The sequence below is a fragment of the Haliotis asinina genome, chromosome 3 (genome assembly GCF_037392515.1).
Source record: "Haliotis asinina isolate JCU_RB_2024 chromosome 3, JCU_Hal_asi_v2, whole genome shotgun sequence".
NCBI lineage: Eukaryota > Metazoa > Mollusca > Gastropoda > Lepetellida > Haliotidae > Haliotis > Haliotis asinina.
The window spans coordinates 37,065,858-37,079,357 of NC_090282.1; the positions used below are offsets into that span (position 1 = coordinate 37,065,858).

A 13,500-nucleotide genomic window follows, 5' to 3' on the forward strand; every position below is an offset into this window, starting at 1 on the left:
TTGTTCCCTTATGCTACAGCATAGTTACTAACAAGAAATACATCATTTTTTATACTTCTCTTTTACATTTTGTTTTTAGTTATTCAGTAGGCTCACCAAAAGTGTTGTGAATTTAGGTAATTGCCCGTCTCTGATACAACTTAATGAAGCATTTACCTTAACGTGTCAGTTTATGACTCTTTGTCATACACCCTGAGGTAGAATCAAGCAGAAAATATTTCAGTATCAGTTTATGACCATACTGTTGTTCTTTAGGCATCTTATCACATTCAATAATAGCCTCACAGCTACATTGCCATAACACTGTCCTCTCAGTAAGACACTGAGTAATGTAATGTATTACTATTGTGGAATCATGCAGGAAAATCATCCGTGGAAGAGATGAAAACTTTGGTATAAACCATGAAGTCGGTAAATGATCAATTCTGATTACACAATCCAAGGTTTCAAACAACTATAGCCACCTCTGATGGCAACAGGTGAAGACTGAATTGATTGTATGTATGTTGACACTAGTGTGTATGATGTGTTATCTCCATGTCTATGACATTCTTCCCCAGACTGAAGGCAGAATCAAAATGGTCCAAGGCGTACTACTCCTACCTTATGTCAGGTAAGTTCATGCTTTATTTCTTTTCTCTTAAAATATTCATCAGGGTCTTGAGTTGCAGCAGTCTCGGAGTTGCTTCCCTTGGTTTCACTCGGATCTGCCAATTGTTAGTTTAAATGATGCATTTCCTGTTTTAATATCTGCAACTGATCAGGTCATGTGCTAGTGGGTGTCATCAACCTGATATTCTCAAGTCACACGGAGCTCTCCAGCATGCATCATTCATCGTTATTCAGCAAATATAATGTTAACTATCTTTCTCTAAAAGCAACACCTGTGAAGATCTGGGTTTGTGTTGGTCTACAGCAACCTACGGTTGTCGTAAGGTGTGTTCTATGTGGTTGAGACTCCAGATTCACTCACTTGATTTCTAGATGTCATTATATTCATATTGTGACCATAGATACTCATGTTGTCAATCATCAGATTATCTAGCCTAGACTTAATTATTTACAGACTACCATCATTGGCTCAAATATTGTTGAGTGTTGGTGTCAATCAAAAGACAAACAAAACAACAAACCCAAGAATAGGAAACATGGGTGGAACTATGAAAGTTGTGTTCTACAGTTAGACTTCAGTTGTCTGTGCAATTTGTTGACCAAATTTAGCGTTTTATCATGTAATCAAAGATTTGAAGGTATTCAGAATGTTCATTGCCTGTCTTTAATCTTACGAAAACCACATTGAGTCACCGGTGTGACAAGCCATGACTCCTGGTAGTAATATGATGTGTACAAAGGACGTCAGAGATGATTGCCCAGATGAGTCTACAGCTTTTACCTGTGTAATCTGTGAATTATGAGAACTGTTTCTGTCTCCTAGTGTGTCTCGGAGCTCAGGGAAATGTAGAAAAGGCTTATGAAATCCTGAAGGAGGTCCCAGGACTCGTGAAGAAGAAAAACAACCAAATAGAAGCATTTGTTGGACGCAGGGTAAGTAAGATGTTATTCTTGCTGATGAAACTGTAATATACTTGCTGAACTAGCATGGCTTCCTACTTGAACAAACCCATGAAGATCAGGGGTAAAATTGATCTTCAGTAATGCAAAGCTCTAAGAGGTGACTAATTGGGATCGTGTGGTCAGGCTGGCTGACTTGGTTGACACGTAATCGTATTCCAGGTTAGTAGATGCTGCTGATCACTGGATCGTCAGGTCCAGACTTGATTATTTACAGACTGCTGCCATGTAGGTATACTGCTGAGTTTGGCGTAGAACTAAACCCACTCCATATTGAGTTATGCTCATTATTTGTGATGTGAAGCAAGCAGGATTCTGCAACTCTTCAACAATCATGGTTTAACCATATTTTATTCGTAAATGAAAAGGAATGGCAAAGATGCCTAATCAGTCAACAGTCATATGACCGTTGTCGTAAGGACGAGTGGAATCCAATGTAAATGCTTGCCTCTGTCCAGGCTGAGAAGTTCAAGAAGATGCCACCCACACAGGAGCAGTGCCGCCTGCTGACGCTGGAGCTGGTGTTCCTGTGGCACGCCCTGCCCACCTGCACTGCTGATGAACTGAGGCCCATGCTGGCCGGTAGGTGCTTGCCGATCAGAAGAGTAGTTAGGAAGTAGCATTAGGAAGAGTATATACGTGTTGTGCTTGCCTCTGTTGTAATGTTGATCACTGGATTGTCTGGTCCAGGCATGATTATTTCCATACCCCTGCCATAAAGGTTGAATGTTGCTGAATCCACAGTAGAGAGTGTGGGTACTCATTACTTTAACAGGACAGAGATTGAAATTTCCTTCAGCCCTGGCGTGAAAGTAACTGAATGGTTCGAAGTTGTGTCTTCTGTTTCAGTGTGTGACATGCAGACTGACAGCAAGGTGTACCACCTGAAGTGTCTGGTGGAAGGCTCTATATACAAGGAGCTGGGTGAGGAGGAGATGGCAGTGCAGGTATGTAGGTCTTGTGTAGACAGTGTCTGTATGTGATGACAGTGTATATAGTGACAGTGTCTGTATGTGGTGACTGTGTGTCTATGGGATATTAGTGTCTGTATGTGATGACAGTGTCCATATGTGATGACAGTGTCTGTATGTGATGACAGTGTCCGTATGTGGTGACCGTGTCTGTATGTGATGACAGTGTCTGTCTGTGGTGACCGTGTCTGTATGTGATGAGAGTGTCCGTATGTGGTGACCGTGTCTGTATATGATGACAGTGTCTGTATGTGGTGACCGTGTCTGTATGTGATGACAGTGTCTGTATGTGGTGACTGTGTCTGTATGTGATGACTGTGTGTCTATGGGATATTAGTGTCTGTATGTGATGACTGTGTTTGTATGAAGTGACCATGTCTGTATGTGGTGACTGTGTCTGCATGTGATGACAGTGCCTGTATGTGGTGACACTGTATGTGATGACAGTGTCTGTATGTGGTGACCATGTCTATATGTGGTGACTGTGTGTCTATGGGATATTAGTGCCTGTATGTGGTGACTGTGTCTGTATGTGATGACCATGTCTGTATGTGGTGACTGTGTGTCTATGGGATATTAGTGCCTGTATGTGGTGACTGTGTCTGCATGTGATGACCATGTCTGTATGTAGTGACTGTGTCTGTATGTGGTGAATGTGTGTCTATGGAATATTAGTGCCTATATGTGGTGACTGTCTGCATGTGATGACAGTGTCCATATATGGTGACAGTGTCTGTATGTGTTGACCATATGTATGTGTGAGGACAGTGTCTGTATGTGGTGTCAAGTGTCTAATGTATGTGTTGACTGTAAAGGTGTTTCTGCACTGAAACTTGGTATTCATTGTTGTCTATCCTAAACAGTATTACTCTTCATCATACCAGCTTCTAAATGCCATATAAGGAAGTCAGCTGTAAATGTAAATGTATTTGTTGGCATGTGTTTATTGACAGTGTCAACAGTATGTATTGACAAAGTGACATGTCTGTGTTGACAGTGTCTGAAGGAGGCACTGGCAAGGCACCAAGGGATAAAGGATGACTACCACGTCCCAGCCTTCACTCTCTTTGAGCTGGCCTCCATCTACATGAAGAACCCAGCAGTATGTAATGACCAATTCCCCCTTCAGCACGATACATCATACTTCAAGATACTCTTAGGACATTGTGGGGTGGTGGGGTAGCCTAGTGGTTAAAGCGTTTGCTCGTCACGCCGAAGACTTGGGTTCGATTCTCCACATGGGTACAATGTGTGAGGCCCATTTTCTGGTCTCCACCGCTGTGATATCGCTGGAATATTGCTAAAAGCGGTGTAAAACCAAACTCACTCCCTCACTCACTCTAAGGACATTGTCAAATATTAACTTTTTATTGGACATAACTTTCATTAAGATGCATACATTGTCTCCCAGTAAACAGGATTCAGAGTTACTGCCTGTTCCTTCAGAGGGCACGGGTTACTCTCCAGGGTTGTATCCACCAAAATCGTATAAGATAGGACTGATTTCTGTGGCTAAAAAATGAAACCTTTCCATCATCTTTGTAGAGTTTGCGATGATATTTCTGTCAGTCTTTAAGTTTAATTTCTTGAAATTTGTGCTTATGTAGTGTGGCTGACATTCACCTGACAAGCCTATCTGCAGCTGGAATAGTTTACTGAAGCTCATATGATCAGTGGATTGTCTGGCCCAGACTTGTTTATGTACAGACTGTAGATCAGTGTATGAAATAAGCCAAAAATGAAGCCTGATATCAGGGCTGGTAACTTCAAAATAATACTAGCCCAAAATGGATTTAAGTACACCAGGCACCAAGAATTCACTCAGATGTATGGCATATCTAAAATTTGCTCCAGAATATCAGCTGTAAATTTTGGCCCGTCCATCAGAAATCTTGCCTGTATCAGGCTGTCAGATGGGCCTGATTTCATACACTGCATGTAGCAGTATATTGCTATATAGGTTAATCTATACTGTAAAGTTGAAGCTGTTTCATGTATGTTCGTTTTTGCAGACGGTTGGTGAGGCAAAGAGCTGCCTTCAGAAGATCAAGGTGAGTATCAAGTTATTCTCCCTACTATTAACAGTCTATATGACATTCATTCATTGCCTTGGAAACCAGGCCCAGAATATATAAATTTGAGAAATTTGATGCATATATTTTTTAAGTGCTGCACATATAGTGAGGGTAGACAATGTTTGTTTACTGTTACACAATGATGATAAGATCTGGTGGGCTAGTGGTCATAGTTAATGTGTGGCACATTAAAAAAAAATGAAACAGCTTATGAGGTCTTTCAAGTTTCTATCCAGTCGAAGGAAAGAATATATTACACTACTTAAAAGAGACAAGAAAACCTGATTCTCTCTTTTTTCATGTACTGTACTTAATATGTCAGCTTGACATAGTAACAGTACTAGCTTCAAAGACTGGTCCTAACTTCTTTTGAGCATTTTGTATACCTGTTCAAAATGTTTGGAACACCCTCAGCATTAAAGGAGCCCCATTTTGCATATGTGTTTCTTTGCTTCTTCAGCAAACTTATGTCTTTTCATTATTTGCAGTTGTTGCTTACTGACTCTGTTTATAAGACAATATGTTTGTTTTTTTTCCTTCAGGATAATTTCAAAGATTACGATTTTGAAAATCGCCTGACTGTTCGTGTGAACAATGCCTTGAAGGAGTTGAAGCGCCGGTCACAGGAGGCTGGGATGGATAAGAAGGGAAAGAGCTAACTGACAGTGTTATGCTATATCTTGTACATATCCAGGACTGAGTGAGTTATCTCCCTTGCATATCTCCTCAACAGGTCACCTGTACTTGATGTCAATGATAAACCATGTCAAATAGATAAGTTCTTGCAGTGGAAATATATTTTGTCTGATACCTAAGGTTTTGATAAACAGTAAGCTTACCTGGTAGATTTCCTGAATTGATTGCAGCTCCAGAAATTTGATTCTGGTAAATATTTTTTTTAAATACTGATTTGACTACTTCTGAATCGTTCATGTCGAAATAAGTAGCACATGGAGTAATTTACCCTAGATGGGTATAACATGCTTCAAGACAGAACTGAGATGTCATTCATTGTATTTTGTACATTCATTTAATGCCTCTGCTTCTGAGTTGGAAGTTACATGTGCTGAAATCAAATATGGAACATTTCCCCTAATTTTCAATATCTCTACTTGAACTTCCTTCAGTATATATTTCAGGATTAAACTCCTTGCTTCATGGAATGTAACAACCAGTCATGTGACATCAATCAATCAAATTAACTCCAAGGGAAATAACTCATACAGTTTACCATTAGAACCAATTGTCTTCCTTCGGTATCAGTGTTTTGTTCGCAAATTTTTGTCTCTATTTATGTGTGCATGTTACCATTTATGGTTCTTGCATATATAGATATATATGTATTGTGAGTAGTTACCAGTTTGCACAGTTCATTGTTAAACAACATCAGACATTGATTGTGAAGCTTTCAGTCTTTCGTTTACTGCAAATGTCATGTTAAAAATGTCTTTGTTATTTTGAATTATCTTGTGTAGAAATATGTGACTGCAAGGTTCATATTGACAGATACACTCCTTTTTGAAATCACATGGGTACAAATTGCTAAAAGCAGCACAAAACCAAACTCACCTTATCTCTCATTTTGAAAAATAATTTAGATGAATCAGTTGATCATGACTGCTTTGTAGCTTTATTATTTTTACTGTATATCCATTAAAAACATACAGTCCCATGACAATGCAAATTATTTCTACCTCAAAATTCTTTAAAACAGGGCTCAATATGAATAAATCTGTTCAATAAAATTTTTCAGAAAAAATTCGATAGAAAAATATTTACCATTTCTTGGTTACACATTTTTATATTGTTTGATTTTAATCTAAGGTCGATTTAATGAGGCATTGTTCATCAGCGAAGTAGTGGGATGGCATATTGGTTAAAGTGTTCACTCGTTCCCATGAAAGACCCAGGTTGGTTTCCCACATTAGTATAATGTATCAAGCCAGTTTCTGGTGTCCCCTGTAGTGATATTGTTGGAATATTGTTTAAAGTGGTGTAAAACTACACTCACTCATTCATTAGTGGTACAGAGTCAAATACTTACAGGCTGCCGTCTTCTGGTGTCAGTATTGCTGCGTGTGGACAAAATTTTGTGAAAAATGACTGTGTCCCTGTAGTTGATTTCATCAGTATGTGACAACCCCACCACAAGGATCATGTGATTATATTTCTAATATTCCAAACTTTGCATAAAAGTTACTTTGTTTCTTGTAAATGTTGATAATGGATTTCTTCTCAGCCATTCCTGTGTAGCCACTACTCCAGAAAGGTAATTTGCTGGGTGCCCAAAACATATCAAACTTCAACAACAGCCATTTCTCAGGTTCATATCATCTAATAAAGTCAGTGTTTAAAAGATTGTTTGCATTATGTATTCATAATTTACAGACAAGTAGGATCTGAGGATCTAAGGAACGGAACTCAAGCACCGATCAGGCTGATAACAGAACCATTTCTGTAGAGCTTCCATTATGTTTTTGTGCTGTTCTGTTTTCTTGGTGTGAGTATGTGAGAATAAGCAATATATTCACATGATAATGTATTCAATTTTGTTTGGTTTACTCCATGGTACATTACATTTGAAATGTCAGTGCTACAGATGATGTTCATTGTTAGAGTTCCGTTGTAGACCCATGCTTGCCATAAAAGGCGACTCAGCTTGTCGTAAGAGGCGACTAACGGGATCGGGTGGTCAGGTTCGCTGACTTGGTTGACGCGTGTCATCGGTTCCCAATTGCGCAGATCAATGCTCATGTTGTTGATCACTGGATTGTCTGGTCCAGACTCGATTATTTACAGACCGCCGCCATATAGCTGTAATATTGCTGAGTGCGGCGTAAAACTAAACTCACTCACTCACTCACCCGTTGTAGACCAATGTCTGTTTTAGAATTGATCCTTTTGACCTTTTGTATGAAATATTGCAAGGTATCAGAATGCTTTGCTTGTTTGTTTTACACGTCATCAAGACACTTAAAAATGTTCACTGTTTCACTTGAATACTAGTGTATATTTTTCTAAAATCCTTTAATAGTATGGATTTTTTGCCTAAAATATGTTTGGTGTTGATAGCATAGGTGTGTTTTTATGGCTGTGATTTCACACTGATTGGTCTGATGCTGTTTTGTGACTTGTATAAATCACATGTAACCTAGACCCTTGAAGATCTGGGTAAGAATTGATCTTCAACAAACCATGCATGCCCTGTGTGAGAAGTGACGAACGGGATCGAGTGGTTAGATTCGCTGCCCTGGGTGACAGATGTCATACTTCCTCAGTTGCATAGATCCATGCTCATGCTGTTGATCATTGGATTGTTTGGTCCAGACTTGATTATTTATAGACTGCTGACATATAGCTGGGATAGTGCTGAGTGCGGCATTAAGCAGTAAACAAACAAAAAGACACAATCGCAATGGAACTATTATCTGTGCTGTGCAAGTTCCAAAAGCTGGAATATTCCTGAGAGTGGCATAAAACTAAACTCACCCACTCAAGTAATCTAAGGTATGAGATGAGCAGACCAACTTTATGAGGCCGCACTTCATATCAGGATGTATTTGGTGGCATGTGGTCCTGTTCACAGAGCTCAGGTCATGAATCTGTGAAGTTAAGCAACGTCAAGCATGGACAGTCCTTGGATGGGTGACAGTGCTTGTCACAGTCCTGAGAGTTTCTAGGACTTCAGCCCTGTCCACAATGAAGCACATGTCATTCATAAGGCCTGACCTTAGGCAAGTGAGTTTGTTCAAAATTGTCTTTGATCACCCAGCAGAAAATGGGTACCCGGTCATGTGACTATAACCTTCTAGTGCCTACCAGGCAGTTTGGGTTATCTGGGGTAATAAGAATCAGATACTTATTAAGTGCTGGGAGCAATTACTTGGTGTTTGGAGATTGCGTTGTGGAAGATGACTTAGGGGATAACTGAATAGGAATGTCTTGTTTGTCAGTTTTAGCTAACCTGACTGAAAGTCTTCTTGTTGCATGATGTTTATCATGTAGTTTCCTGTACTATCTTTTTCCTCTGAAGCTAGAAGTCCATTTGAGCTTAAACCTTGTAGGGATGATCCCGGCTGTCTCCAGAAAATGTTCACTCAATTCTAATTTGACTTCATTAGTTTAAACATGTTTTTTTGCCCATTTCTCGTGTATGTTTCATTTATGATGTCAAAAATTCATGTGCAGAAAGTACGTAGTATACAGTACATTACATAATGCATATTTTTTGTATATTTTTTTACTTCAGTAATGGTTGCAGTTTCGTCTTCATAATTTGGGGGCTGATATGTAGCCTAGTGGTTAAAAATGTAAGCTCGTCATGCCGAAGACTCAGATTCGATTCCCCACATGGGTACAATGTGGGACACCTATTTCTGGTTTTCCCTACCATGACATTGCTGGAATAGTGCTAAAAGTGGCATAAAACTAAATTCTCTTGTTCCCTCTTCATAATGCAGGTGAGTTCCAGAAGAGTATTGTGAAGCAAGAATGTTTTGAGGTTGTTGTAGTGCTAATCAGGCTATGGATAGAATTTCTCTTGGCTAATTCCTTCAAAGAACGTATGAATCATGCAGGGTAGTATTTGTGATTCTAGTTCCTGTGTGCTGTTTCTTGGCTTTTTGATATAAGGATAACCTTCAAACTTCAGGTATTACCACTTTCCTGATGTTTTTCCAATAAGCTTGTCTTAATACCCATACACAAAAGGATATTTGTCAAAATGTCTTCATCATTACTACTTGTAAGCACAGTGTTCTCCGTCACTGGAGATCTTGTAAATGTAGTGGTTATCTGAGTTGTCATGTTGTTTACACTAGACAGAAGTCCTGCCCTCCAGTAAAGGCCCATGTTTGATGTACAACATGTGGAACCCTTTCTTGTCTCCTCTGTTATGCTATTGCCGGAATATTGCTAAAAGCGTCATAGAACTATACTCAAGCACTCACACCCAACCTACAGTTGAGACTGACACCAGACAACATGATATGATGGTACACAAACAAATGTCGTGCTTGGACACTAAAAGAACTAAATTTGCAGCACAAATAACTTGTATTCCCCTAAATAATCAATACCCAATCAAAGTCGTCCTTTCTGATAGACTGTGGCAGTAATTGCCTGTAAACAGGTAAACAAGACAGGTGTGTGGTGGCAGTCCTATGGTGAGTTCAATACTCATTTCCAGATACGTTGCACTCCCTGTGAATTTCATTGGAATGGATGATCCATGATGTAAGGCATTAAACCTGCAGATTGTGTGTTGTGAGCACCCACTGCTCAGGGCGGTTATCCTTGTCAGTATCATACCTTCAAGATGACACACCATGATATGGTTTGCTTACAGTTCAGAGCAAGATTAAACCAAGCTGACTCACTCGCACACAGTCACTCTCAAGCTCATCATTGGCTTTCTGCAGAATCAACCCAAATTCATTGGTGTAATGTAGAACACTTCATGGCATGTTTGTATTTTTAGGTGATGGAGGAAAAAAGTACCATATTAATATGCCTCTGAAATATGACTGATGACTGACATGACTCAGTACCCTGTAAGTCAGACTCTGTGTCAGGGTCTGTCAGGGTGCTTGCATACATCTTTGTGTCATTATGTATCAGATAATGTGTTGGATGTCACGATAAATTTTATGCAAATTGCTAGGGATAGTTGTTCTGATGGTTGTAAATCTGAGAATCTTATATTTAATTACTAGTTGTTTTGAAAATTTCTTGCAACCTTGGCAACGAAGTGAATTGTTATGTTAACTTTACATTGTGTACTTTATTTTGTATTTGTTATGGTTCTTGTGTTATTTTCTGTGTTGTTTAGGCAGAAACAGTTTGTTGTTTTAAGTTTGATTCCTATTGTTTTGCAGTGGCCATGGAATTGTTTTCATCTGATGTTGTTACTAGTTTGAGATGTTTGTCTCTGTGACATCAGACATAGGAAAGGTTAGGGTCAGGGTTCTGGTGTCACCAACATCATTGAAAAGGTAGGTTCACCACTAAGCATGCATGTATGTATCTTACATCGTGTGATACTGTTACCAAGAAAACAAACATATCCGCTTAATTCGAATCATGAATAGGCAAATATCAGTTTTATGTAATGTTATGAGTTTATGTTGTGTATCTCTGCAAGGAAGATGGTTGGCCTTGTGCAGTGAGTTTTATGTATTTGTAGAGAGCATTACCAAATTCCTTATTACCATCCTCTGTTTTGAATGATAAGATTAATGTGCTTGAAATGCTGTTGAGGTTTTTAACTATGTATGTAATGTATTCATTGTTACTGATGCTTGAACTGTTCTCATTCCACTTGACATGTTTTAATACCTTTCAAAAAGGATAAGGTATTTTGATTCCTTCAGCTGAACCTATTAATGCTTATAGGGTTCAAAAATGGTGGAACTGGTATTTTCAGAAGATATGTATGTATTGCCTCATGTTAGGCACTGATTAGCTCACTAGCTCATTAAGGGCTGAGTAGGCAGTAACATGGTATAAGAATATTTTGATTCAATTCTAAGGTGCATAATTATATGTTTGTTGAAGTTGAGTGGCTGCTAGTTACCAAAGACTTGTGAGTCCCATTGATATACAATTCCTTCTGATAGGTGATGAGTTTAAACTGTTTCTTAGTAGAGCCATGTACTGTTAGAGTGACTATTATACAGGGACTGGAGCACAGGTTGTCATACCACAGGCATGGGAGCGTAGGTCATTGTAACACAGGTTGTTGTGAAACAGGTATTGCCTCCTGCACAGGTACAGTGTATTGTCTTTGTTGTCAGTTACCTGTGTTTGCCTATTGTAGCACTGTTAGATGTGCCACAGCTCAATGTACATACAACTGGATGTACCACCATGATTGGTGTGTAATGTATTCATGTTGTGCAGTGATTGGTTATGTGAGATTGGCCAACAGCTTTTGTGTGATCAGACATTGTATAATTGGTGTAGTTGTTGTGCAGTGTCAAAGGAATTATGTGAAGGTATATTAGTAATAATATGCCTATGTGAACAGTGCTTTTTAATGAAAAATATATTGTTTTGTGCTGATATCAATTTTATACCAATTTGAAAGGAAAAACATACATGTATCTGCATTGTATTGACCTAGTACAAAGAAACCTGGGAATGTTTTGTGCAAATAAAACCTTTTTTGTACCAGCTGAAAATAGAAATACAGATGTCTACACTGTACTGTACTGTACTGTACTGTACTGTACTGTACTGTACTCTACTCTACTCTACTCTACTCTACTCTACTCTACTCTACTCTACTCTACTCTACTCTACTCTACTCTACTCTATTCTACTCTACTCTACTCTACTCTACTCTACTCTACTACCACAAAGAAACATTGATTTAAAAAATGGTAATGAACAGTACTGGCAATAATATTGGACCTTGTTAGGATTAGGTTTTAAAGAGATTGATACATAAAGGAATCGAATGAATGCTTCCATGTTCCGTGGTTGCCATTTTGAAATGAAATTGCATTTGAGCATTTGTAGTGCTGAGCATTTGTAGTGCTGAGCATTTGTAGTGTGATCCAGTAATCTGTTTGGTCATGACAGTGTGTTGTGAGGAGGTATGTCCCTTGTCAATACAAGGATGTGTTCTCTTTTAGGCTTGAACCTGATTTGTTTGCACCATATCCGTGCTGTGCTGTGGGTTAACCAAAGTGGAGGGGATTTATACAGAGATTTGAGCTTTTTCTCTCCCATATAACCTGCCACTCTGTGGCATGACAGAAATGCTGATTGTAGTCTTAATTCTGACCTAAAGAAGATTTGCTATGTTAGTTGGGTGACTTTTCAGCAACCAACCATTGATACCAGAGCAGAATTTAGTACCTTCTATCACACAGGTGCCAGATTTTATCATCAAGCAAATGCAAGACCCATCCAGAAATGGAAGGCAGAGGTATTTTTCTAGAAACGTGTTTCTGCCATTGTATTTTTTTATGTTGACACAGATGAGGCCAAAATAATTCAGTTGTAACGATTCCTCTTATTGCTACAAAGAAATGAAGTTTTTATGGAAAATAAATTGTGCCAGTTGCTACATCATGTGAAGGTATTTTGTTCAAGGGGGCCAAGAAAAATGCCATGCTGTTTGACTACATGGAATGGAAGCATGACAGCCGTGAAAATTGAAAGCTAATTTATTAAATGCCATTCAGTGTCTTCAATCTTCGGGGGGTCATAGGCACCATACCAAACATTTGATGTCATTTATCGGGATGTAATGAGGGTAGGGCATGTAAGGACTGTTGGTTTACGGCTGGGAAATCGAAGAAATGGCGGTGTTAAAGCTGCTGGTTTACTGCCAGGGGTGCAAGGGTAGGGGTATAAAGGCGGGGGGTTTAGGTTGGAAATGTTCAAATCAAGCGTATGAAAAAATGCCTGTCTGACTGCCTGCGACATGTTAGATTTCAGATGGACAGTCCGAAGTTACAGCTAGCTAATTTCTTTTTCTGTACATCTGAGTAAATTCGCCATATCTTGGTGTCTGGTCTAGTTAAGTCTTTTTGGGAAGTTAACATTTTGAAGTTGCCAACCCTGTTGTCTGGCTGGGGTTCTGGCTTCTTTCATACACTGGATGTCCTGCATTACCCTTGAAGTAAATACCTTGACAAAACATTACTGTAATAGTTTGACCTAGGAGCTCCCAGAATAATGCATTGTTGGCCACTATGCAATATATGATGTCCATGGTACTAACAGCAAAATCAAAATATGACATGTCAATACTGAACCAAAACCAACTGACCAACAATAAATTATGAGACTATGTGTGTTTTGCCTGAAGACATTTATATGTGATAATACATACATTTGAGTATGAAATAAAGACTGATAACAGATATTGC

The 13,500-nt window shown here is 39.0% G+C and overlaps 1 protein-coding gene across 1 annotated transcript in view; it reads left to right on the forward strand.

The window, feature by feature from the left end:
- The window catches only part of LOC137277952 (tetratricopeptide repeat protein 39C-like), a 36,287-nt gene extending 22,791 nt beyond the window's left edge, over positions 1–13,496 (forward strand). The window contains exons 8-14 of the mRNA XM_067809967.1: positions 561–613; positions 1,436–1,545; positions 2,031–2,154; positions 2,422–2,519; positions 3,541–3,645; positions 4,556–4,594; positions 5,161–13,496. Of these exons, the coding sequence (XP_067666068.1) occupies positions 561–613; positions 1,436–1,545; positions 2,031–2,154; positions 2,422–2,519; positions 3,541–3,645; positions 4,556–4,594; positions 5,161–5,277 (646 nt within the window). The 3' untranslated portion in view covers positions 5,278–13,496. The remainder of the gene's footprint in view (positions 1–560; positions 614–1,435; positions 1,546–2,030; positions 2,155–2,421; positions 2,520–3,540; positions 3,646–4,555; positions 4,595–5,160) is intronic.
- Positions 13,497–13,500: the final 4 nt, after the last annotated feature.